Below are 23,451 nucleotides of genomic sequence, written 5' to 3'. Positions count from 1 at the left end.
AGCATCTTCCGGCTCTGTTGAGCTCATTGGTGGATCTCTTTTGCCACTGGATTCAAGGACGGTACCTCTATGGCCACCACGCCTCCCTGCCCTCGCAATCAGTGTCGGAGGGTGCGATGTACTGCTGGCATCTGTCGCACCACCTACCAGCAGCGATTCTCGCTCTTACATATCTTTCATCAAAGGCTTTGCATGTCTGATTTGAAAAGGGCAAGGGCAACTCTCTCCTTGACATCCTTTCAGGTCTCACCGCCTTTCTCCTCCGTTTGAACTGCCGTCCTGGAATGGCTGCTTCCTCATGCTTTCGGCCTTGCTCGGAGTGTGTTCTTGTGCTCCGCCTTTTATCCCTATGGGGAAGGGAAAGAGTAGTTAGGTGTGTGTTGTTGCCGGTAATTACCTGACTCTTCCTGACCTTTGTGACATGTCAGGTAAACGGCTCGGGTATTAGTCCGTTGTCGTTCACGCTGTGGGAAAGTGTTTGTGTCGGAAAAGGGGGGGAGGGTAGAGTTTTTAAGTATCCTACTGGGCAGGATGGGGAAAAGGTATTGTAAGAAAGGGGATACAAAGCCTCACCTTTCGGCGTCCCACTTCCACTCCCCAAAGATCCCCAATCCAGGTGATCCTCCCCCACTGGTCCACCCCTAGGAACTGGACGCAATAGCGATGGCCGTGTCCTGGCCACCTGGATGACAGATCCCTGGGGACTAGCGGGTGAGACACCTGCAAGTTTCTCACACTAGCCACACAGGAAATCATCTGAGGGAGTGTTCTCTGTTCTTGCTGTACCTCGATTCTGCCATCAAAAGCAACCCAAAGGTAGAACCTTAATTCTGAGGAGAGCAGATGGGGTGTGGCATGTCCCAGCTGAATGATGGAGCAGAGTAAAGCTAGGCAGGAAGTGCAGTTGATGGAGAATATGGCCATTATTTTATCTTGTAGAGCCACCCACTCGTATAATCCACTGAGAGCTGAAGCGTCTCTTTCAGCTTCACCCATCATATGCCACATTCCCAAGAATCACATTCCTCCAGGATATCATTCCCTTCAAGATCCACGTCACACTATGGACGCTACCAAGACCAAGCATCTCCGCCCCGTCCCCATTTTCGCCTTCTCACCCTGAGCATCGTATGTCAACTATTTACTTGATACTTCTGCATCTTTAAGAGGGTTCCCTATGATGCTACATTCATCATAAACTTAAAGTTCTCAGATACAAATAGAGCAACACTTCAAAAGCTCTGTCCCCTGAGCTGTCCTATTTTCACTAGTGTTCCTGCTGCGCTTGCATGAATTGTATCCATTTTGTGTTTCAGGTTCTGCTCCCTCACCCTTTGAACGACCCCACAGAGTTTGGAAGCCTACAAGATTTATTCCACATAAGCAGAAAAGAAGGGTAGGTGAAATTCACACATTAAGATCTTCTCTGCCAGGTGAAATTAAATCTTTGAGGACTAATCTTGAATTTCCCTAATGTATGAATTGACTCAAGGCTGCTGTTGGGAGACGCTAGGTATGCAGAGTTGGATTTAAAACTTTGGATATAATCGGCTTGTCCAACTCCGAGACTCCTGGGATTATAAAAGGGAATATACTGAGTTTGAAGGGAATATACTGTGATTGAGAACACCAGCCACTGGGGTTGTCTTTCATCATGACTTTAAAACTATTCCTTCCATCTGGCCTATCATTCTATCAGGACCGATACTGTGCACCTGGAGTAGGGATAGTATGGCAGGAATGCCCCTGTTGACACCCTTTTCCTTTTCTTGGTAAACAAACTTGTAATACTTTCGACCAACCACTGGATGACGGCCTATGCAAAGCATGTGATTCTAAGCAGATGCAAGCCAGCATAGATGATTCAGGTAAGTAATACCCTCCATGGCGTCTGAGTCTGTGCGCTGACCTGCTTTGCAAAGGCTACCATCTAGAGGTTATTGCAGAGCATTGCAAATTCTGTACTTTGACATGGACGGTGCTGCTGCAGTATGTCTTAACATCTGCACACCAACTTCCTTGCATTCTTTCTTTTGTCACTGGCCTGGTCGCAGGAGTAACAGCTAAACCTCGAATTTCGAAAATGTTTCCGTCTCCGATCCTCAATGCCATCATCAAACACTATGCCAACACAATCGGCGCAGATTAATAGCGACTTTGAAGCGGCGCAAAAAAGCTTCATTGCGGGAGCTGGTGAGCAGTAGCCACAGAGGGGAGTTTCCTGTTTTTTTAGGATGCCTTACCTTCTGGTGGTCCCGTTCCTTGGCCCTCCCATGCACCGTTACACTCATGCAAACCACTTTGTTTAAATTGCCTTGCTTCTAAGACTACTTTTCAGTGCAGGACATCCATTGGCTGTCTGTCACGAGACCACACGGAGGATACATTCCCAGTGTGTTGAAAATGTAAAGCCAGAACTACCAAAGTCTAAGTGAGAAATGGTGGACTGCATATTCAATGGAGGCTCTGGTGTCCACGCAACCAGGGGCCTCAGGAGCCGATGAGGTGGTGAATATCAACAGTCTAGAAGAGGAGTGACTAAAGTCCCTTTGAAAGCTGCCCCCTTAGCTCTGGAGGGCACAAGAAACGCAGCCAGGAGACCACTCATGGAGACCATGAGGCTACTAACTGAAAGATCTCCAAGTCCCAGCCAAATTGCCAAGGATTCCAAGCAGACCTCGAGTACCGAAGTTCGTGACACCAATGGATCGATTCATAAACATGGCACTGGAGCCTTGTCTTTGGTGCCCAAAGATGGCACCCACCAAATCAGATTTTCTTCTAAAAATGGCACAGGTTATCTGCAAGGTACCGGGGGTAGTCCACACATCAAGATAACAGAACCAAAACATCTAATCGCTTGCAGTTCAAAGTCAATACGCATGCCAAGAAGACTTCAGATACAGGGCCTTGTAAAGCACCAGGCAACTGATAAGCATTCTGCCAAGTCCACTTCGAGTGCATCAAGGTCGACCCCACCCGATCTAGGCCGATTGCTAGAGAAAGCGCGGCTACGAAATCCTCTACCCCGAAACATGGGGAAGTAAAGCAGTTCCTCGACCTGAGCATTGACACGGTTGCCGGCTTTAGAGACTACAGACATGTATTAAACGGAATCCTCTGAGAATGACCTGACAATTGAGAAGGATTATCTGGAGGAAGACGGGCAGGATTTACTGAGCACCCCTTATTCTAAGGTATTATCTCAGGACACATTGGAAGCAATTCATACTTTGCTCATGAAAGGAGGGAATCACGAACATTTAAAAAGTAAAAAGGAAGCTTTGATAACAATGAAGATTTTCAAGACAATGTGGATGCAAAAGTCAAGGAGAGGAGGAAGTCACAAATGATCTTATGATCTCTCCAGAAGATATTGGACCCCCCTGTTCCAAACTCTCCAACAAATGATCAGCCTAATTAAACTGCCATATTAAAGAGGGCACCTGTTAGATTTGCCCAAGAAGAGGAAATCGAGTTTTTGAGGGACACGTTTGAGCAATCCCAACCTATTGCATATTCTATCCCAATGTTAAAGTAGGTAAAAACAGATGAGTGAAACTCTGCATAAACCAGCCCCCACCTCCTCCTGTTCATTCCCAACCCCTGGTCTGACCGTCTCCTCCTTGATCTTCTTAGCTCCCACCATCCATTGCTTCTCTACACCGCTGCCACCTCCCCAGTCTCTTCCATCTCTCTGGACTCTGCTCCTTCCACCATTCTCCAATCTCCCCCTTCTCCAAACACGAGCCGCCTGCAACTCACACCGACAGATTGGGCTGCCTGGGTTTAAAATGGCTCCCCCTCCACCCCTCCCCCCCCCCCCTAGATGAGCCATCTGATAAGGGTCTGCCTCTGTGTCCTCTGATAGACCTAGGGATGTGCTTTGTTATGGTCCCTGAGTGCACCTGGGTCTGCGATTGGATTTGGGGATGAGACCAAGTCTATAACTGGCCTTCCACCCCTTTGGAAGTCATCCTTGTGCTGTACTGAGGTCACCTGCTCTCCCAGCGTATGAATTCAATACTGGGACCACTGGCTTAGTCACCTCTACTCTGTGATTTAGTAAATAGTCTGTATGGTCCGGAGGAAATGCAACAGTGCATCTAAACATACAAAGATGTTATAAAAAAGTACTTCATCTTCTGTGCAGGCAAGCAGTTCTTTTCAAGTTTCGGGTAAGTGAGCTCTTATGAGAGTATTTTTAGTGTTCAGAGGTCAAAACCCTGTTAGTTAGGGTCACTTGAACGGTCAGAGGTTACAGTCCTCCAGGAACCAGGTTTTGATATAGTTTCAGGAGGGACTTCTCAGAACCTGCATTTACTCAATTGGGGGTTATTTTCTCCTGCACAAGGTCAGAGGGGTAGACCGAATTCTGATTGGCTCAGCGGGTTACTGATCCCGATGGTTTGATTATGTGACATAGTCCTCTGCCTGACTCTGGAGATGGATGGTGAGAATGCAAAGGGGGCTAAGGGCCACCGCCAACAGCGCAATGTTTGTTCCGGAGGCAACTTACGGCACATTGGGTTACTGTCCCTTTAATGGACACAAATGTAGGACTCCTAGCAAAGCTGTTCATCCTTTCCTGGGAAATGAGGTTTCCAAAACCAGTCCGAATCAGTACTTCCCAGACATACGCAACATGTGATGAATCCAATGGTGTCATCACTCCTTTCCTGGCGCTGACCTCTCCCCATGTGACTAGGGGACGGCAGCCGGTACCTGATCCTGACCATGGGGGCGGCTATTTGAGGGAGGATCACATGGGGGGGACACCCTTCGGGAGAGTAGCAGGGCACCATCAGACATGGCATGGTATTCCCCTTCCTCCCTTGAGGACGCCCCATCCATACCCAATGCCTTAATGGCATGTTGCTACACCTCCCCTCATCCACCTAGGAAGGGCACTGAAGACCTTCTACCAAGATCTGTGTGTGAACCATCAAGATCCGGCTTACCCTCCAAAACTCATGACGATATCTCCTCATACTCTGCCTACAAGCTATTCAGAACTAACTTGCACTAAGACTTCTGAAAGCAGTTAACCAGACTTTCCATGCAAAACATCAAGAATGGACTTCCTTTCCCATAACTGCAAGAATACTGGGACGAGGAAGATGAGTCGAGTGATGCAGAGCGGAAAAGACCAAGAATACGCTCTAGTTGTTGGGAGCGCCTACCTATAGCCGGGAGATTTAAACAGCAGCAACTGCTGACTAGAGCGCACTGCTGGAGAGAGAAAGCTGCTTCTCTCAGTGAGGAACGGGAGACCGTGGGGCTACCAGGAGTCCCGTGGAGCCGTGTGGCTCAAGAGGGAAGTGGAGGGAGACTGACCACAGGAGAAGACATGCTGCGGGAGCAAGGGCAGAGTGGCAGCGTTTGCTTTAGCAGAGCCGGACACAAAGCAGAAAGACCGAGCCAAAACCATGGGAGAGATAGAAGCCAAGGGATGAACCCAGGTAGACGGGAAGTAATGCTGAACGACCACCCCCGGCTTCACCGCAAGTGGAACGAAGCATGCCAACAAGAGCCGTAAGTCCCTGGAAGGGAAGCAGGCACGGACACCAGGGACTATTGGCAGACATGCCAAAGGCGAATAATTGAAAAGAAAGCAAATCAGGCATTTGAAAGAGAAGGAACCTAGGAACATTTCATTGCAAGGGAAAACAAATAAGTAAGACACTTTCAGAAATGTCGGTGTACACAGTACACACTTAAGCAAAGCCCTGGCACGATAGTGAACCAGGTAGATAAGATACAGAGTTGGATAAAGCAGACCCTAGAAGATATTACGTTTGAAGGTGGGTGCAGAGGAGAATTTAGGAGCTAATTACAAGTGTGTGAAATACATCACCCAAAGGGGTCCTGAGCAGGATATATTCGGACTAGCACAGGAGCCGTGCTGATGAAGAGAGGAGTAAAAGCCTGGCCGGGGAGTACACCGGGTATCCTAACAAGATAAAGATTTAAAAAAGCCAAGTTGTTTTGTGTATCTGTTGTGTTGTGGATGAAGAGAAAATAAAGGAACTGATATCTTTGAATATATCACAGAGGGAAGCGAAATCCAGGGGAAGCGAACCTCCCTCTGGAATAAGGAACTCCGTCCTTCTGGAACTTGTCTTGGAGTTACGCATTTTTCCATTTGAACATTTATAAACCACTCCAGGCCAAAGGCATTACCCTTTTCACCATAAAATCTATTTTGTTAGAATGTGAGGGCCAGAATAGTACTTTGGACATGGGACAGTGTTATTTTGGACATTATGACATTGACAAAAAAGTATTTGACCAAAACCATGAATCCCTTGTGTCTGAGTCTCATTCCTGGCTCCTCACAAACACCTCGTAAGATCTGCCCAATCCTTAACACAGTGAATGTAGAAAGAAAACTGGAGCGAGGACAAGTTACTGCTCCATTAGTCACCTCACAGTGCAGAACTTGAGGACAAGGCTTCCTGTGCACTGTGTGAGTCCAGAGGAGAAAGGCATGGCAGGGAGCCAGCATGATGAGTGATCCGCTCTGTGCTGTGAAATGGGAGGGAGTAATTCCAAAATGGTCACTTCCATAGTAAATTCAACAGCCCACAGACAAGCAATGCGAAAGACCATGGATTCGTACACATGAGTAGTACACACTTGGTGGGATGAAGTGACTGTCTCACTCAGTTAATCCAAAGGATCCACACGTAGATCCCTACAAATACAAACACTACTCTCGTTAGGTAGCCAATTAACAGCTTGTTATGTCTGTGAATGGGGAAAGCTAAATCGGGCCATTGTGGGTGTTTGGAGAATGGGTTATTTTGAAGAATAGTAGAGGAGAGGGCAGCCGCAGTGAAGAGAAGAAGCCAGGAGTTGGAGAGGAAGAGGATGGCGAGATGAGGAGTGGAGTACAAGCGTAACATGAGGAGGAGGAGGGTGATCGGAGAGGGGAGAGGGCCACATTAGGCCCATAAGATGGCAAAGATGGCAGAGTGCAGAGAGGCGAACTTCGAGGCTGACGAGGGGATACCTGGGACGGATGGAAGAAAAGGCATGCCGTGAAACATTGTGGGGGTGCAGATAAAGCATGAATCCCATATGAATAAGCATGTGGCGAGGTGAAGAGGGTGGGCATGTGTTTTCGCAAAGCCAGGTCCCTGAGAAAGGGAGATGGTGAGAGAACTCGGAAGAAGCCAGTGGCACTGTTGGGGTGGCCTCCAGTCTGCCTACGACTCTGAGCTTTTGTGAGAGTCTTGCTCTCTCATTTGGCCCAGATGCAGTGAGTGAATACCACTCAAGACACCAGGAGAGACTCCCACACTCCCCATACTCGAGCCTTCTAAAGACCCATCCAAGAAAGCCAGAGTACAAGATGGAGAGAAGGAGTTCCGACTGTAAATGATGGGCCTAGGCACCATTGATCCACAACGAGAATTGTGTCAACCTGTAGAGACACCCACGTATTTCTGTTTTGTCAAGCCACCTGGAAGAATAGAAGCTAGGCTTGAGGAGAACTGGAGAACCGTTGCTTCTGTACTTTTACCCCCACACAGAACCACAGGTGGCTCCAGGCCTCTCAGAAGTGAACCCTGTGAATATTTAACACACCTTATTGAACCACTGTGCTTATGCAGGCTGTTTATTTTCAGTAAATAGTATTGCCTCCCTGAGATTAGTTAGTTTTACTCCCTGTTATTAAATCCCAATAAAGAAGGCTGGCAAAGCTTTTTTTAGGTCTGATCTACACAGGTTTCTGGATCCAAGGAAGAAGAGGAAGGCAGAAACGCAGGTTAACAAGAAGAAACAAACAGGAATGCCCGAAGATCGGCTGAGATGGAAATTGGATGGAGAAACATGGAAGAGACCAAGGGAACAGAGGCTCCCCTAGGTATTTATAAGGGATCCTAGAAAACTGGCCACCAGTCTAAGATGGCCTCCAGATTAGAGATTGGAAAGGAAATTGGCAAAGAAATTGCCTCTTGGGTGGGTAAAGGGGACTTTACCAGGGCAAAGGTGAGACTTGCTTTGACACGTCCTCCATTGTATCTTCTTCCCCGTGTCTGGTCTCTGATTTTCTTCCCCAGACATGTTTTGGCCGCTTTCCGCCTTCTCTCTGTTTCACTGTTTTTGAGTTTTCCCAACCTGTTAATTTGCTTTGTTCTGTCTTTTCTCCTGGTTTCTTTCTCTGCTACGAACTTCCTGTGCTTTGTCCCTTGCGGCAGTCAGTCTGGCTTCCTTGCCGGAACCGTACATGCATGTCTTCCCTCCCACGCTACCCCTGGTTGCACACCCCTCTGCATTACCTGGTGATGCTGTGATGAATCCTGAGGAGTCATCACTGATCCCCAGCCTAGGATCTCCTCCCATGTGGCCCGGGGGAGGCAGCCCCTACCTGATCCTGACCCTGGGGGTGGCATCATGAGGGAGGATCTCCCCCCATGTGGCCAGGGGAAGGCAGCCGCTACCCGATCCTAACCCTGGGGGTGGCATCATGAGGGAGGATCTCCTCCCAGGTGGCCAGGGGGAGGCATCCCCTACCTGATCCTGACCCTGATCCTATCTGATCATGAGGGAGGATCACATGAATCCTGCAGAGTCACCACTGAAGCCCAGCCTAGGATCTCCTCCCATGTGGCCAGAGGAAGGCAGCCGCTACCCGATCCTAACCCTGGGGTGGCATCATGAGGGAGGATCTCCTCCCAGGTGGCCGGGGGGAGGCAGCCCCTACCTGATCCTGACCCTGGGGGTGGCATCATGAGGGAGGATCACATGAATCCTGCAGAGTCACCACTGAAGCCCAGCCTGGGATCTCCTCCCATGTGGCCAGAGGAAGGCAGCCGCTACCTGATCCTGACCCTGGGGGTGGCATCATGAAGGAGGATCTCCCCCCATGTGGCCCGGGGGAGGCAGCCACTACCCGATCCTAACCCTAGGGATGGCATCGTGAGGGAGGATCACACCTCTCATGTGGCCAGGGGAAGGCAGCCACTACCCGATCCTAACCCTAGGGATGGCATCGTGAGGGAGGATCACACCTCTCATGTGGCATGGGGTAGGCAGCCCCTACCCGATCCTGACCCTGGGGGTGGCATCATGAGGGAGGATGTCCTCCCATGTGGCCAGGGGGAGGCAGCCCCTACCCGATCCTGACCCTGGGGGTCGCATCATGAGGGAGGATCTCCTCCCATGTGACATGGGGGAGGCAGCCCTACCCAATCTTGACCCTGGGGGTGGCATCATGAGGGAGGATCTCCTCCCATGTGGCATGGGAGAGGCAGCCCCTACCCGATCCTGACGCTGGGGGTGGCATCATGAGCGAGGATCTCATGAATCCTGCAGAGTCACCACTGAAGCCCAGCCTAGGATCTCCTCCCATGTGGCCAGGGGGAGGCAGCTCGATCTACCTTGGTAGTCGACTGTCGCGCCATTCTACCTCCCGACCTCTAAGAACAGCCCAATCCCACTGTCTAGCGATCCCCAGATTTAAATTGCAAAAAGCAGGGGGCTCAAGTTTCCCCGTCTTAGCTTCCAAGTTATGGAACTCCCTCCCTGTTTCAATTAGAGCGGAAGACTCTTTCAATACCTTCAAAGCCAATACTAGATCTTGGCTTTTCAACCAGCTTTAAGGCCGGCTTCGCGCTTCTTCCTGACCTACCCTGACTTGCCGACCGCTACTATCACCTATCGGCACTGAAACTACTGTACATATGTATATAAGATCCTCTTGTAAATGTATATAAGGATTCTGTGTTATACCTGCATATCGGATCCCATGTGTAAATGTTTAATGTTTCTCTGTTATACCTGCATATCTGTAACCTTGTACAAATTGCGCCCTGATGCCTCCGGGCCTGTTGGTTTGCGCGTTATAAATAAATAAAATACAAAATACAAATAGCTCCTACCTTATCCTAACCGTGGGGGTGGCATCATGAGGGAGGATCTCCTCCCATGTGGCCAGGGGGAGGCAGCCCCTACCTGATCCTAACCTGGGGGGGGGGGAATCACGCCTCTCATGTGGGCAGGGGGAGGCAGCCCTTACCCAATCCTGACCCTGGGGGTGGCATCATGAGGGAGGATCCCCCCCCATGTGGCCAGGGGGAGGCAGCCCCTACCTGATCCTGACCCTGGGGGTTGCATCATGAGGAAGGATCACACCTCTCATGTGGCCAGGGGGAGGCAGCCCCTACCTGATCCTAACCCTGGGAGTGGCATCATGAGGGAGGATCGCACCTCCCATGTGGCCAGGAGGAGGCAGCCGCTACCTGATCCTAACCCTGGGGGTGGCATCATGAGGGAGGATCTCCTCCCATGTGGCCAGGGGAAGGCAGCCCCTACCCGATCCTGACGCTGGGGGTGGCATCATGAGGGAGGATCTCATGAATCCTGCAGAGTCACCACTGAAGCCCAGCCTAGGATCTCCTCCCATGTGGCCAGGGGGAGGCAGCCCCTACCTGATCCTAACCCTGGGGGTGGTATCATGAGGGAGGATCACACCTCTCATGTGGCCAGGGGGAGGTAGCCACTACCTGATCCTAACCCTGGGGGTGGCATCATGAGGTAGGATCGCACCTCCCATGTGGCCAGGGGGAGGCAGCCCCTACCTGATCCAACCCCTGGGGGTGGCATCATGAGGGAGGATCTCCTCCCATGTGGCCAGGGGAAGGCAGCCACTACCCGATCCTGACCCTGGAGGTGGCATCATGAGGGAGGATCTCCTCCCATGTGGCCAGGGGGAGGCAGCCACTACCTGATCCTGACCCTGGTGGCAGCATCATGAGGGAGGATCACACCTCTCATGTGGCCAGGGGGAGGCAGCCCCTACCTGATCCTGACCCTGGGGGTGGCATCGTGAGCGTGAATCGCACCTCTCATGTGCCCAGGGGGAGGCATCCACTACCCGATCCTAACCCTGGGGGGTGGCATCATGAGGGAGGATCACGTGGGAGGAGATGGCCATCAGGGGAAGTGGGGACTCCTTTGGGAGAGACACAGTATTTATCTTCTTGTGACGATGAGAGTCCAATAATTCCCGAATACCTAATGGCAGGCTGTCATTGCACAAGTCCCTCCCATGAAAGCATCCAAAGAACATGCTATCAAAGGTCCTTTAGACAGAATAAGGTTTGTACATTGGGTGTTCAGGAATTAAATATGGCATCCGCTAATTGCCATAATTATGCCTTAGATAGAGGTCCTTACTCCAATATTAAATCACAAACCCGTTTCCTGCCATCCTCTAACTCTGACAACTATCAGTTCACAAAGCAGTCAACACTAACTAAATATCAAAGGACCCAAAACCATTATACACTTCAGGGTCAATAATGCCTTTGGTACTAGGACGAGGAAGAAGGGTTCAGAGTTGGTAAGGATCAACGGTGCTGTTGATTAGAATGTGCGGTCTAGTGGTTGCAGAGCAAGACACCTGAGGGGACATTTAAACACAGAAATGAGTTGCATCTGAAAAGGAGAGATTCGGGAGGAGTAGCTGAGGCAGAGGCAGCCTGTAGAGCTGTGATTACCGCAGAAGGAAGAATGCTAGCTGATGCCAACATGAGATGTGAAGGCGTGCAACATTGTGTCATGCCACTTACCTGGGGTGCGGGGCGCATCTGCAGGTCCCGGCGCTTCCCGTCCTGGCGCATCTACCCCCGATACAGGTTGGGGGGATCTCGGCCATCTGCGGCTCATGCCGCTTCCGGGTTTTCCCGTTCGCATGGTTCGCGCAGGCGCGGAAGGCCGTGTTTCGCCCTCCACGCATGCGACGTCCACAGAGCGCTCGGGAAGTTGCAAGTTTGCTTCCCAAGCCTCGTTTTGGGCGTGTCAGCACCCGGGGACAGCACAGATTGCGTTTCAAGCCTCCCGGGTGCTGCCTGCCCTATATTAAGGGCCGGTTTGTTTGAACAAACCGCGTCTCAACGCGGTTTGTTTCCTGATCGTGTCCTCGCCTGTGTTACTCTTTAGTAGCACCTTGTCAGCCTTGCCAGCCTCTTGTTCCTTGTCCTTCCCAGCTGGTGTTCCTTTCCTTGTCTGCCTCTGGGAGTTTCTTGCCTCATTCCTTTCTTGACAGTAGGTTCCCTGGGCCCCTTTTTCCCACTCCCTTCCTGCCTTCCAACTCATCTCCTTGTTCTGCCCCAGGGTTCCTAGTTTCCCCTGCCTCCTTGCCTGTTGGTTCTGTGCCTTGCCTCCTGCCTTCTCTGGAGTTCTCTGCCTACTTATCCATCCTCAGTACCTGCCAACTTCAGTTCTCTTCTTCAGTCTACTGTTACTTCTGGAGCCTTGCTGTTGTATCCTGCTGTGGATTTTCCATCCGGTCAAGACCCGCCTTCCCTGTCAGTGCTTGCACTGTCCCGACGTCACGCAAATCAGGGAAGTGCGCATCCGTGGCGTTGGGAGCTGGTTCACCACTGACCTTGTTTTGAATTCAGGGTGGGTGTTGCGCTGGTTCCTCGCGTTACACAGTCAGCAACCATCAGTCGGACAGCCTGGCTACTTCACCACGACCATCAACTGGAAGTTCAGGTACTCAGCGCCCACGAGACGCATTTCTTAACACATTGCAAAGTGCGCGCAGTAGGAAGCAGCATCAGGAACAGAAGGCCATCCGAGGTGGGGAGACATGCTCCCAACCCAGTGTGAGAGGTCACATAGGATCAACAAAGCTGTCCGAGCTCCAGGTCAGAGCTGTTCAGTACGCCGGGGGTATGCAGGAGCTGGAAGCAGAGCGGGCAGGACACAGGAGGTCCACCGCAGCAGCGAGCAGGGAAGCGCAGACACCAAAGAAGACCATTGAGTTGACATGAAGCTAAAGGTGACCCTGGGGTGCTCCAAGTAGGACAATTGATAACAAATAATAATTTTGAGCACCAGACCAATAAAATAAAGAGACAACAAGGGCGCAATTCGCCTTCTATAGGGCATCAATTGGGGGAAACCTGTAACCTGCATTGCCAACAGCCAAGAGGCTGTAAAGAACCAGTCAAGAAGCAACTTAGGCGCAATTCTCTTTCCTTGAATTTCCAGTTAGGGGAAACCTGGAACCCACATTGCTCAAGAGACTATAAAATGAGACAGCCATTGTTCAGTCCTCCTCACATGGGATACTCCTGTGGCGAATATTGGAACAAATATTGCTGTTGGATCAATTGTAGTTGTAGGAGTGTTCATCCTGGCAGGCGAGTACACCAGGAAATGTATCATAGTACTTAGTCCTGGCAGTAGAGTATACCAGGAAAGAAGAAGAAGGGGTGTGTGTGTGTGTGTGTGTGTGTGTGTGTGTGTGTCAAAAAGGTGTGATGGAAATAACTTGTTAATTCTATTAACAATTTGACACTGTTACATCACCAAATGTAGCTGCTGTGCTACCCTGACAAAAGCATTCCATAGGAAGAATAGGTGAGATATTCTAATAGTTGCTTTTCATTCTGAGAAGAACATTTGCCTTGGTTTATGAACTTGTTTTGCGAAAGACATTTGCCTTACCAAGAAGGATACTGTGGGAGACAACAATTGCTTTGAACTTGGAACAAGTGTTTGTGAAAGAGACATTTACTTTATCAAGTGGAAGGACACAGTGGATCGAAAAGACCTTTTATGTTACACTGAAACAAACTTTGTTGAATCAGAACTTTTCAAAGGTTATTCCCAAATTTATCCAGGGGAAGGGAGTCCAACTCTGGTCACAAGTAGTACTTTCTAAAACCTAAAAGTGTGAACTGTTGCATTGTTTTGATGAAGTGAAGGCGGCCAAATATTCCTTGTATATTTGTTGTATGCATTAGTGTGAGGATCAGAGACTTTTTGAACACTAGGTCAATTTTCTTTAGTTTTGGTTTGCTAGGCAGGGACGTCTTTGTTGGGATAGCGAATGATAGGTGTTTATCTCACCCCTCTTAGTTTAATAAATGGCAAACATTTAGGAAACTCTTGTGTCTTGTGAGGAACCTGATGGTGTACTCACTTCTTTTTTCTCCCCAACCACCTCTGCTCAGGTGGCCAGGGCAGGGCCATCTCTCTTGGATCCCAACCCTGGGGGTGCATAAATGAGGGAGGATCATCTGGGTAGAGAAGACTTGGGGAATGGGAGGGGGATGTTGTTGGGTGAGACACGGTATCCCCCATTTCCATTCCATGATGAGCCCGTAAGTCCCAACTGCATTTATGGGATATTGCTGCCCTTTCCGCCACCCGGAAAAACACTAGAAGACATCATAAATATGGGAACACTAGGAGGAGAGTGATGAAGAGGAAATCCACAGGCGAGACATGGTATCTCCCCTTTCCTTATGAGAACCAACTTCACACTCCCCCTACCTTTATGGGCTGTTCTAGTCCATCACCCCTCATCTCCCCTCATTCAAACCACTCTAGTACTGAGATGAGTAAGAGGCCTGCAGACCGTTGTAAAGGTCAGGCATGTCCCGAATGCTCCACTAATTTCGAATACGGAATTAAAATTATGGACTCACACATGCAACCAGTCAAGTGGCTGCAGGTGTATAAAAGGAGGAGCCGACAAGTGTGAAGGGGCGACCAGCAGGAGAGAGCCAAGATTGATCATTGCGGGCCTGGAGTAAGAATCCTGCATCACAGGAGGCAGACAATGTGGGTCCTGTAGGAGAGACAGGATGCTGGCAGATGACCCCAAGAAGCTGTGGAACCAAGGGCTGTGCGGGCCGCACCAAGGCCACAGGAGTGGGAGCCTCATTGCTCAGCTGCGGACACAGAAGCAAAGAACAAAGTCACTGACATCATCTGTGGGGAGAAAGCAGCGCTGCCGGCAGCATATCCAGAGAAGGTGATGTGCAAGCAGGGCTCACGGTCGGAAGAATGAGCATCGGAGGAGCAGAAGCCGAGAGAACAGTTGCCCAGAGGAGACGCCAGGGAACGGTGAGTGGAAAGGGAAGAGCACTCGAACCGCGGTGCTCCTGCGAGCTGTGGGGAAGCCAAATTAGATGCTGAGTGAATGAAAAAGTATGCACAAGATTAATTGAACCCAAGGCAATGGGCACTCCAGTATCAGCAATGGACAGAGAAGAGATGGTTGGTGTTGGCGGGTGCCGTGCCTTTAAGTTCTCTACCCGGTAATTCCTCTTGTGCAGCTAAACTATTATCCTTCCGAACAGATCAAAATCTGGCATCTAATGCCTGTCTTTTTGTCCTGAATCTGAGAATAACCTGATCCTTACAATCCCTTGTTTTGTTTCTGCATCTTCTCCATGGCAGTGGAATTCTGGGGGTGTAGTTCTCATTCAGAAGTGGGGACTGAGAGAAGTGTGATGAATCTGATGGTGTAGTCACTTCTTTCCCGGCGTTGACCATTTGGCCAGGGGATGGCAACCTCTACCTCATCCTGGGGGCGGCTATTTGATAGAGGATCACATGCGGGGAGAAGCAGGGTACCCTCGGATAAGGCATGATATTCTGCTTCTTCTCTTGAGGGTACCCCATCTATACCCAGCGCCTTAATGGCATATTGTTATACCTCCTCTCATTTACCCAGGAAGGGCACTGAAGACCTTCTAATAAGATCTCTATGTGAACCATCAAGGTCTGACTTACCCTCCAAGACTCATGCCAATATGTTCTCAGACACTATCTGCACGTTATTCAGAGCACTTTGACTTCTGAGAACACTTACGCAGACTTTCCATGTAAAACATCAAGAATGGACTTCCATTCATATAACTGCAAGAATACTGGGATGAGGGAGATGAGGCGAGTAATGTAGAGTGAAAAAGTTCTAGAATACAAGTCACGCTCTAGTTGTTGGGAACACATACCTATGGCCAGTGCATTTAAAAGCAGAAGCAGCTGACTGAGGTGTGCTGCTGGAGGGAGAAAGCTGCTTCTTCCGGTAAGGACCGAGAGACCATGGGGCTACAAGGAGTTCAGTGGAGCCATCTGGCTCAGAGAGGAAGAAGAGGAAAGCTGACTGCAAGAGAGAACATGCCGCAGGAATGCCAGAAGCCAACGCAGGGCCCCTGGGTGTTTGTAGGTGTTGAGCGGCAACATTTGCCTTACCAAAGCCTGCCACGAAACGGAAGAGCCAAGCAGGAACCACGAGAGGTAGAGAAGCTGAGGAACGAAGGCGGCGAGATGGGCAGAAACGCTGAGCGACCGCCCTCTGCTTACCGTGAGAGGAACGAGGGATGCCAGCAAAAAACGGTAAGTCCACAGCAGGGAAGCAGGGACACCAGAGCATATTGGCAGACATGCCAAAGGAGAATCATTGTAAAGGAAGCAAATGAAGTACTTGAGAGCGAGGGAACTAATGAACCTTTTGTTAAAAGGGAAAATAGACGGAAAAGTAAGGCATTTTCAAGAATGTGAATGTATGCATTACACATTTAAGAAAAGCCCTGGCAGGATAATGTGCCAGGCAGATACAGTATTAGATAAAGCAAACACAAGAAGATATTACATATGAAGATGTGTTTAGGAAAGCCCTGAAAGGAACGTGTACTAGGCAGGTACAGTGTTAGATGAAGCAGGCCCAAGAAGATATTACGTTTGAAAGTTTGTGTAGACCACATGTGAGAAAAGCCCTGGAAGGCGGGTACATCAGGCAAAGTAAAGCTGCAAGTGTGAGCATTTAAGAAGGTCCTGGCAGGAAAGTATACCAGGCATGTGCAGGTGTGTTCACAAAAAAAAGCCCTGGTAGGGAAACACACCAGGCAAGGACAAATTGAGCAGTGTATAAGAAATAAATCACCTAAAAGGGGTCCTGAGAAGGATATTTCAGGACTAGCAAAGGGGCTGTGTTGAACAGGAAAAGTAGAGTGAACACCTGGTAGGAAGTACACCAGGTGTCCTAACAAGATAAAGACAAAGAGCCATGTTCTTTTGTGTGCCAGTTGGAATGTGGATCAAACGAAACTGGTATCTTTGAATACACAACAGAGGGAGGAGGAATCCAGGGGGAGGGGACCATCCTTTGAAGCAAGAAACTCTATCCCTCTGGAACTTTTGTGTTGGAGTTACACATTTTACTTTTTGAACATCTATAAACCGCTCAATGCCAAAGACATTACCCGTTTCACCTTAGAGTTCATTTTGATAGAATGTGAGGGCCAGAATACTACCTTAGACACAGGACATTTTACTTGGGACATTGTGACATCTGACATACCCTTAGTTTTATTTGAGGTAGGGAAACGCCCCTTAGTGCAGGGACAGAAAGGCATTTTCCAAACCCCATTCCTTTTGTCCATAAATGTTTATAGCCAAAACCATACGTCTGTGTCCTTGTCTCATTCCTGGTTCCTTATAGAAGGGTGGGGCTGCCATCGGAGCACGGGTGAACCTCCTTGGATACGTGACAGTTTGCCTCGCACTCTGTGTCCGTTACCTGAAAGTTTAGAATAGAATTAAGTTGTTGTGTTTATAGTGGGCTAACTCCTGCGATACCCAAACGTTGCCTGTCAAAACTTTGAAAATTGGTCAGAATTCACTGGTCTTAAGCAAAGAGGTACTGTTGGCAAGCAGGATGACGGAAGACCGGCTGGAGCAGTTGCTGCCTGGAGGCAAGGATCACCGTTTTAAGCTAGGATACAGTGCAGCTGTTGGTAGTTGAAACTATTCTGGTACCGGAAAATTCAGTTGGTACCCAGTTGTCTCAGTTCAGTTGTGAAATAGTCCCACCAATATTTGTACTGTTGTGGTTTGTATTTTGGTTCTGTAATGATAGGCCTTGGACGCTAGCCATTAGTCATGCTCATGGTTTGTGGGGCTCCCACCTCTTCCAGTCTGAATCACGCCAGGATGAGAAGCAAGGCCTTTTCTGGGAACAGAGTATCCCTGCGGCTTTCAGCCCAGATGTGCCTGCGAGGTTAGGAGAAGGGAGCACTGGTCCATTGGTTCCTGCTGGTCTCTTGAGCTGGCCAGTGTCCGCGGACAATGGCAGAGCACCACCGTCTGACTAGTCTTGGCAAACTTTCTTCAAATGGTTCTGCGTCATCTTCTCTTGCTTCGGGACTCGTCCGAGACTTAGACAAAGAAAGAGTGCTGAGTACCAGTTTCAATTGTAAACTTGGTAGCAGAGTTCGAGCTCTACATCCAGTCCTGCGTGTGCGAACATTTAGCAGTTCCCATAAATCTGGTGGATGCCATCTTTAGACTTTCCCGGGCACATGCTCAGATCCTGGATTCTACACAGGAATCCTGATCAGGCCATGGCTCTCTCCCTACCCCCTCGCCAAAGTAACTTTCTAACTTTTTTTAAGTAGAATTCATTGTTTTAATTTGTCCTCGAAACTCCAAAATATTTAGTTCCAGAGTCCATTACCTATGGAATAATGACCGGCTCATCTGTTTCTCTATTGAGCCCCTATTTTTATTCACTGCAGCAGCTTTCTAGTATACCCACTTTTGTGTATTTATGTACACTTGCAACACCACAGCAACAGTAAATACACGTTTAATGTTTACAAAATGTGTTACAAAAATACATAACTGTTTTGAACAACTTACATACTTTGTCATGACAAATGTACACGTGTGTGCTACAGTCTTGATCCATGTGTTTCTGCTTGCAGATACCTGGGGGGCTTGAGGTTATTGCAGGCCACGTGCAAGAAGTTTTATCACTACTGTTCTGAAAAAGGGTAAGTTATACGTTGTGTATTTAACATTTTCGGAAGCCTGTTGGCTCTGTGTTGGGCTACGTCACAAAGATGACTTCAGCCTGAGTTCCTTTGCTGTTTTTTAAGGCTTATCGAGATAGTCTTACAATGTATTGTTAGTCTCTTCCTCGTGTTCATTGCCAGTGGGACTGTGTTGTACGCGTATAAATCGCATCACCAGATAGTGATTTGATCTGTGATTGGAACATTTAATGTTCGTATGATGGCTGGAACGGTGCATGCAGACTGGCTGCCCAAACAATGCAATGGACTGGGAAAAATAGGTGGCGTTCGGCCCTTTTCCTTACATTAAATGTTTTAAAATATATCCCTGTATCCTAATTGACAACGGGAAACACTGCAAACGCTTCGGTTCTCCGCGTTTTCCTTTAGTCTGTGAAGAAATATTAACATTGATCTTTTGACCAATGGACCTATACACGCAGATCAATAGAAGTAGTGACTCACACATAGCGCTGCAGGACTCCACCCACACACACACACAGTGATACCCACATGGCAGACCACACCTTCACAGCCTTTGTGCATGGTGCCGCACCCTGAACCTCCACACCATCACAAACGGGTAGTAAAATGGTCGCCCGTGCACCTGGCTGCCAAGCCCCGTGCTAAAAAGGTACTCGCTCAAAATACTTCTTAGTTCAGGAGCACAGTCACCAACCAAAGTGGGGTGTGGAAGAGGAGGTGGCAAGCCCTGAGGTGTGGGAGGTAAGGGTCTTCGTTAGGAGTGCATGGTCGTTCAACAAGGAGGGGAGAGGAGTGGAGGAGGTAGAGGGAACCGCAAGAAGAGTGGAGAAGTTGGAAAGGAGAGATAGAAGCTGAGGATGTGAAGAAAGAGGACGGAGCGAAGCTGAAGATAAAAGCAAGGTTGGAGGAAGAGGAGAAGAAGGAATAAGGAGGGTTCAAATGGAATGTGACAGAGGAGCAGAGAGGAGCGAAGGGTCTGAGAGTGCTCTAGGGCTACAATGAGTCCACACAGAGCAACACCAATAATTCCAGTCAGACTAAACCACAACATCTTTGCCATCGGAATGCAGTGACGACCCATGACAAAACTTCGGTCTAGCTGGACACATCATGAGTCTCTTGTACTCGTGCACTCTCCTGACCTCCCTCAGCACCCGTCCTTATGCCTGACCTTCATGGGTAGCTTACTGGAGGAGCTCGGCCAGCCTACCTTACTCCTTAGCTCGACCAAATGAACACACACACTCTAATCCTTCAGCCAATTTCCCATATCTTGGACTTCGGTCCCAATGAGGGCGTTTCCACCACAAGTAGGTTGAGGCCATACTAATGGGTTAAAGGTGCTATATATATGAAAAACTACTACTTCTCCAAGGGGCCTCCTCTCCAGTGTGAGTGACTTGTGTGCAAATCTTCAACAACTGTCCTTCCTGGGAGTTCCTGGGACCCAAGATCAGAAAACAATTCCTGTTCCCAAAGACAACACGAGGAACCCTGCATCGCCGCCCAGAGTTCCTTCATCTGTCAGCTCCTCTGTCTTGACCCTCAACCCAGGAACTACTGAATCATCAATAACTGCTCTTCTGGTGGGTCTTGGGGTCTTCCCTGCACCATTCCTCACTGGAGCCCTTGGTGGCCAGCAAGTAATGTATGCAATCACTGCTGCTGCAGATTTGGGGTTTGGACCCAGCTTCCTGCTCTAATGACTCTGGCACTACTGGCAACTACTATTCCAGTCAAATCTGGGTTCCCCTCTTCCTCACCAAGGGTCTTAGGAAGCTTAAACTCCACCACAACACCAGATACTGCTCCTTTGAACATATTCTCAAGACAGAGCTCTTTCCCATGTTAGTCTGCCCAACTGGTTGCCCCTGTTATCTTTGGAAAAAAAATATCCTGGCCTGGCCAGGAAAAGTTATTTACTCACCTGTAATCACCTTTTTGGAAAGACTGTTTGGTTGAACAATTAATATTATTTGATACTATTTCTTCTTGTTAAAATGTTGTCTTTATTATGAAATAACTAAATTGGAAGTGTAGTATTTAATCTCTTGCCTTTTCTTATAAAAAGATGATATGTGTATACAACGGGCCTGATCCGTGGAACGTTTTCCTATTGGATTGCGCCAATATAAAACACTTCCATGAATCAGGCCCCTAGAATGTGTGAAAAATGTAGACTGTACCTGTAAACCACTCTTCTCACCAGCTGAGGGTTACGCCAGGGTGGCTCTGCCACACTACTGCTTGGAGAGGGGTGTGAAGCCTCAGGAACCCTTTGGTAGCCAAGTAAGGAAGCCCCATCTAAAGTCTCTGACCACAGGGTGTGAGATCATATTCCTAAGAAGAAGCCCCAAGGGCCCGAGGACACTAAGAAAGTGTGCAGTGGGGGAGAAGGAGGGGAGCTGCATAACCCAGGGGCAGAGGTCGAAGTGTACGAAAAGAAGTAGTGGAACTATGTCTGCCCTGCACCCCACAAACCCCATCCCTGTGCCCCCCAAACAAACACACCTGCGATTTATGGGAATGTGCAGTGCACTGAAGTACAAACTTCAACTTCTTTCTGCACTTTTATTTTAAAACTAAACCATTCCAGAACGGTTTCTTTTTCAAATCAAAGTATAGGAACAATGAAACTTAAACATAAAAAATATGGGAGCCCCGCTCCAACCCACTTCGACCTCTGCCCAGGGGTCCCACAGGACTGAATGTGTCAATCTCCTGTCAAGGCTGCCCAGGGCACCAGAGATGCAGTCCCAGAGGACTTGCAAGTTCCGAAGGAGCAGTGAAACGTCCTTGCCTATCCAACCATAGCCAAGTAAGAGAAAGCCAAAAAGAAGTGTGGACCCCCATAACTCCCAGAGATTGTGACTGCTTGATGACGAAAACGCAGGCTTGGTTTTGGGGCGAGCAGTGGTGTGGACAGGATATGCAATGAGGGCAAATGTTTCATTGGCGTAAGGTCCTATATGACATTCTGTTAGCGGCTCGGCTCAGCTGTGTTCAGTGCTGTTCCTGTTCTCTTATGAGGATCCATATTTAAACACTGATGGTCCGTCATGTGCAAATACTTCCACCCACCTCAGAATCATCCTCTCAAGGGTTGACGCAGGCCTGCTCCTTACTACCTCCTCACCTCCACCGGACACCTCCATCCAGCCCTTTCCTCGCTCCAGTGTTGCCTTCACTCTCCTCCTTGTTTGTTCTCTGAACCGCCTCATTCGCACTAATCTCTCCTCCGACCACCTCCGGGTGTTTCCTTCCTGTCTCCGCTCTTGGTTTATTCACTTCTCTGATCTCTTTCTGATGTTTCCTTCCCACCGCTCTCCAATCTCGCCTCTATCACTCTTGAAACCTGTTTTCTTCTGGAGCTCCTTCTCGGATCTTCTGGAGCTCCTTCTCGGATCTTCTGGAGCTCCTTCTCGGATCTTCTGGAGCTCCCTCTCGGATCTTCGGTGCTCCGTCTCGGATCTTCAGAGCTCCTTCTCTGATACCTCCTTTCCCTTTGTCCACTTCACCTCCTTCCTGCTGCTTCTCTTGACGGTCGTCTTGTTTTCCACTCCTTCATATATTCAATGATTTTTGTTTTTCTCTTCCTCCATATTCCTTCTAATCTCAACCTCCTTCCCCCACCTGATTTTACTCTTGTGTGCCCTTTTTAATCTTTCCTTTCTTGACCCCTACTCCTTTGTGCCCCCTTCTTCCTTCTTTTCCATGCCACCAACTAAGCCTCATTCCTGCTTCTCCTCCGTGCCAGCTGCCCTCTTCGCCACCAACCACCTCCACCGCTCAATGTCCAACTTCTTTTGCCAACACTATGTTCTGAACGCGTGCTGCTTTTATGATGCCTGGGGCCCTATGAAAGGCCCCCCCTCCGTGGAATTGCCTGCTTCTGTGTGTATTCCAGAATGTATCATCTGGATTGGGGCACTTAGATTAGGAGATTCAGTTCACCCGCTTGTATCCGGGAAAGGCAGCGCAGCATGGCTCCTCACACTGACCCTTCTCCAAGGTTTCCTGTCATCTTGATTTTCATACCTGAAAGTCTGACACTGCCTTGTGAGGGTGGTGCATGTAGTATTTCCCTGGTGAGCACCCGCAGCAGCCACGCAACTCATGGTCGTGGTCGTAAACCCACTTTCCCTGGTTTTGAGGGCCTCACATGGATTGGGGGGGGGGAGGGATCGATCAATGCCCGGGCTCTCATAGGACTACTGCTTAACGGGGGAAGCAATGTATGTGCAAACATCTCAGACCGTCTCCTACCCCGACCCTGTGGAGAGGCGGGTGGATCAGCATCACAGTGTGTCAGGTGGCACCAGCTCCCCATGACCACTTCATCCATGCCCCCCCTAAGCACATGCAGGGGTCTTCATCACACCTGTCAGGCAGGGTCATCTGCAAGGTGCAAGGTCAACCGGGGTCCAAGCGTGCCAAGGTTATCACCGTGAACCTGGTTCTGAGTTTGCTTACCTGTAAGGAAACAGTAAACGACAAACAAGCATCTGATTGGCTGAGCAGGGCCTTGGTACTTATGTCCCCAATAGTAGGCATAAGACCCAATGTTTAAGATTGTGCCAATGTTGTGGCTAACACCCGCCTCCGGCGCAACTCCGATGCCGTTCCAAAGCTGAGTCTGGGGCACTATGCAGTCGAGTATCTCTAGCCATTTCTGACTTCTCTGACGTGGGTTCCAGTGAAGAAGCAGAAAGTTTGGTCGTGGCTCTTCTGGTCTCTTGGTGCTCTCGGGGCACTTATGCTGGCGCTGAACAAGACCTTCAAAGAAGAAGGTGCTTTTGAGCCACTGGTAAAGCTGAACCCCCGACGATGATGCAGAGCGGCTAGAGCTGGG

At 49.2% G+C, this 23,451-nt stretch overlaps 1 protein-coding gene across 2 annotated transcripts in view; it reads left to right on the top strand.

Moving 5' to 3' along the window:
* Positions 1–23,451, top strand: part of LOC138487609 (uncharacterized) — a 508,482-nt gene that overhangs the window by 305,181 nt on the left and 179,850 nt on the right. For both annotated transcript variants that reach the window (XR_011274510.1, XM_069614083.1), the window contains exons 11-12: positions 1,317–1,396; positions 18,525–18,593. Coding sequence is in view for 1 of the 2 variants with exons in the window: in XM_069614083.1 (XP_069470184.1) it covers positions 1,317–1,396; positions 18,525–18,593 (149 nt within the window). In the remaining variant the exon portion in view is untranslated. The remainder of the gene's footprint in view (positions 1–1,316; positions 1,397–18,524; positions 18,594–23,451) is intronic.

Source organism: Ambystoma mexicanum, chromosome 9 (assembly GCF_040938575.1).
Source record: "Ambystoma mexicanum isolate Mex_15411 chromosome 9, UKY_AmexF1_1, whole genome shotgun sequence".
NCBI lineage: Eukaryota > Metazoa > Chordata > Amphibia > Caudata > Ambystomatidae > Ambystoma > Ambystoma mexicanum.
This window is presented reverse-complemented; position numbering and strand designations above follow the sequence as displayed.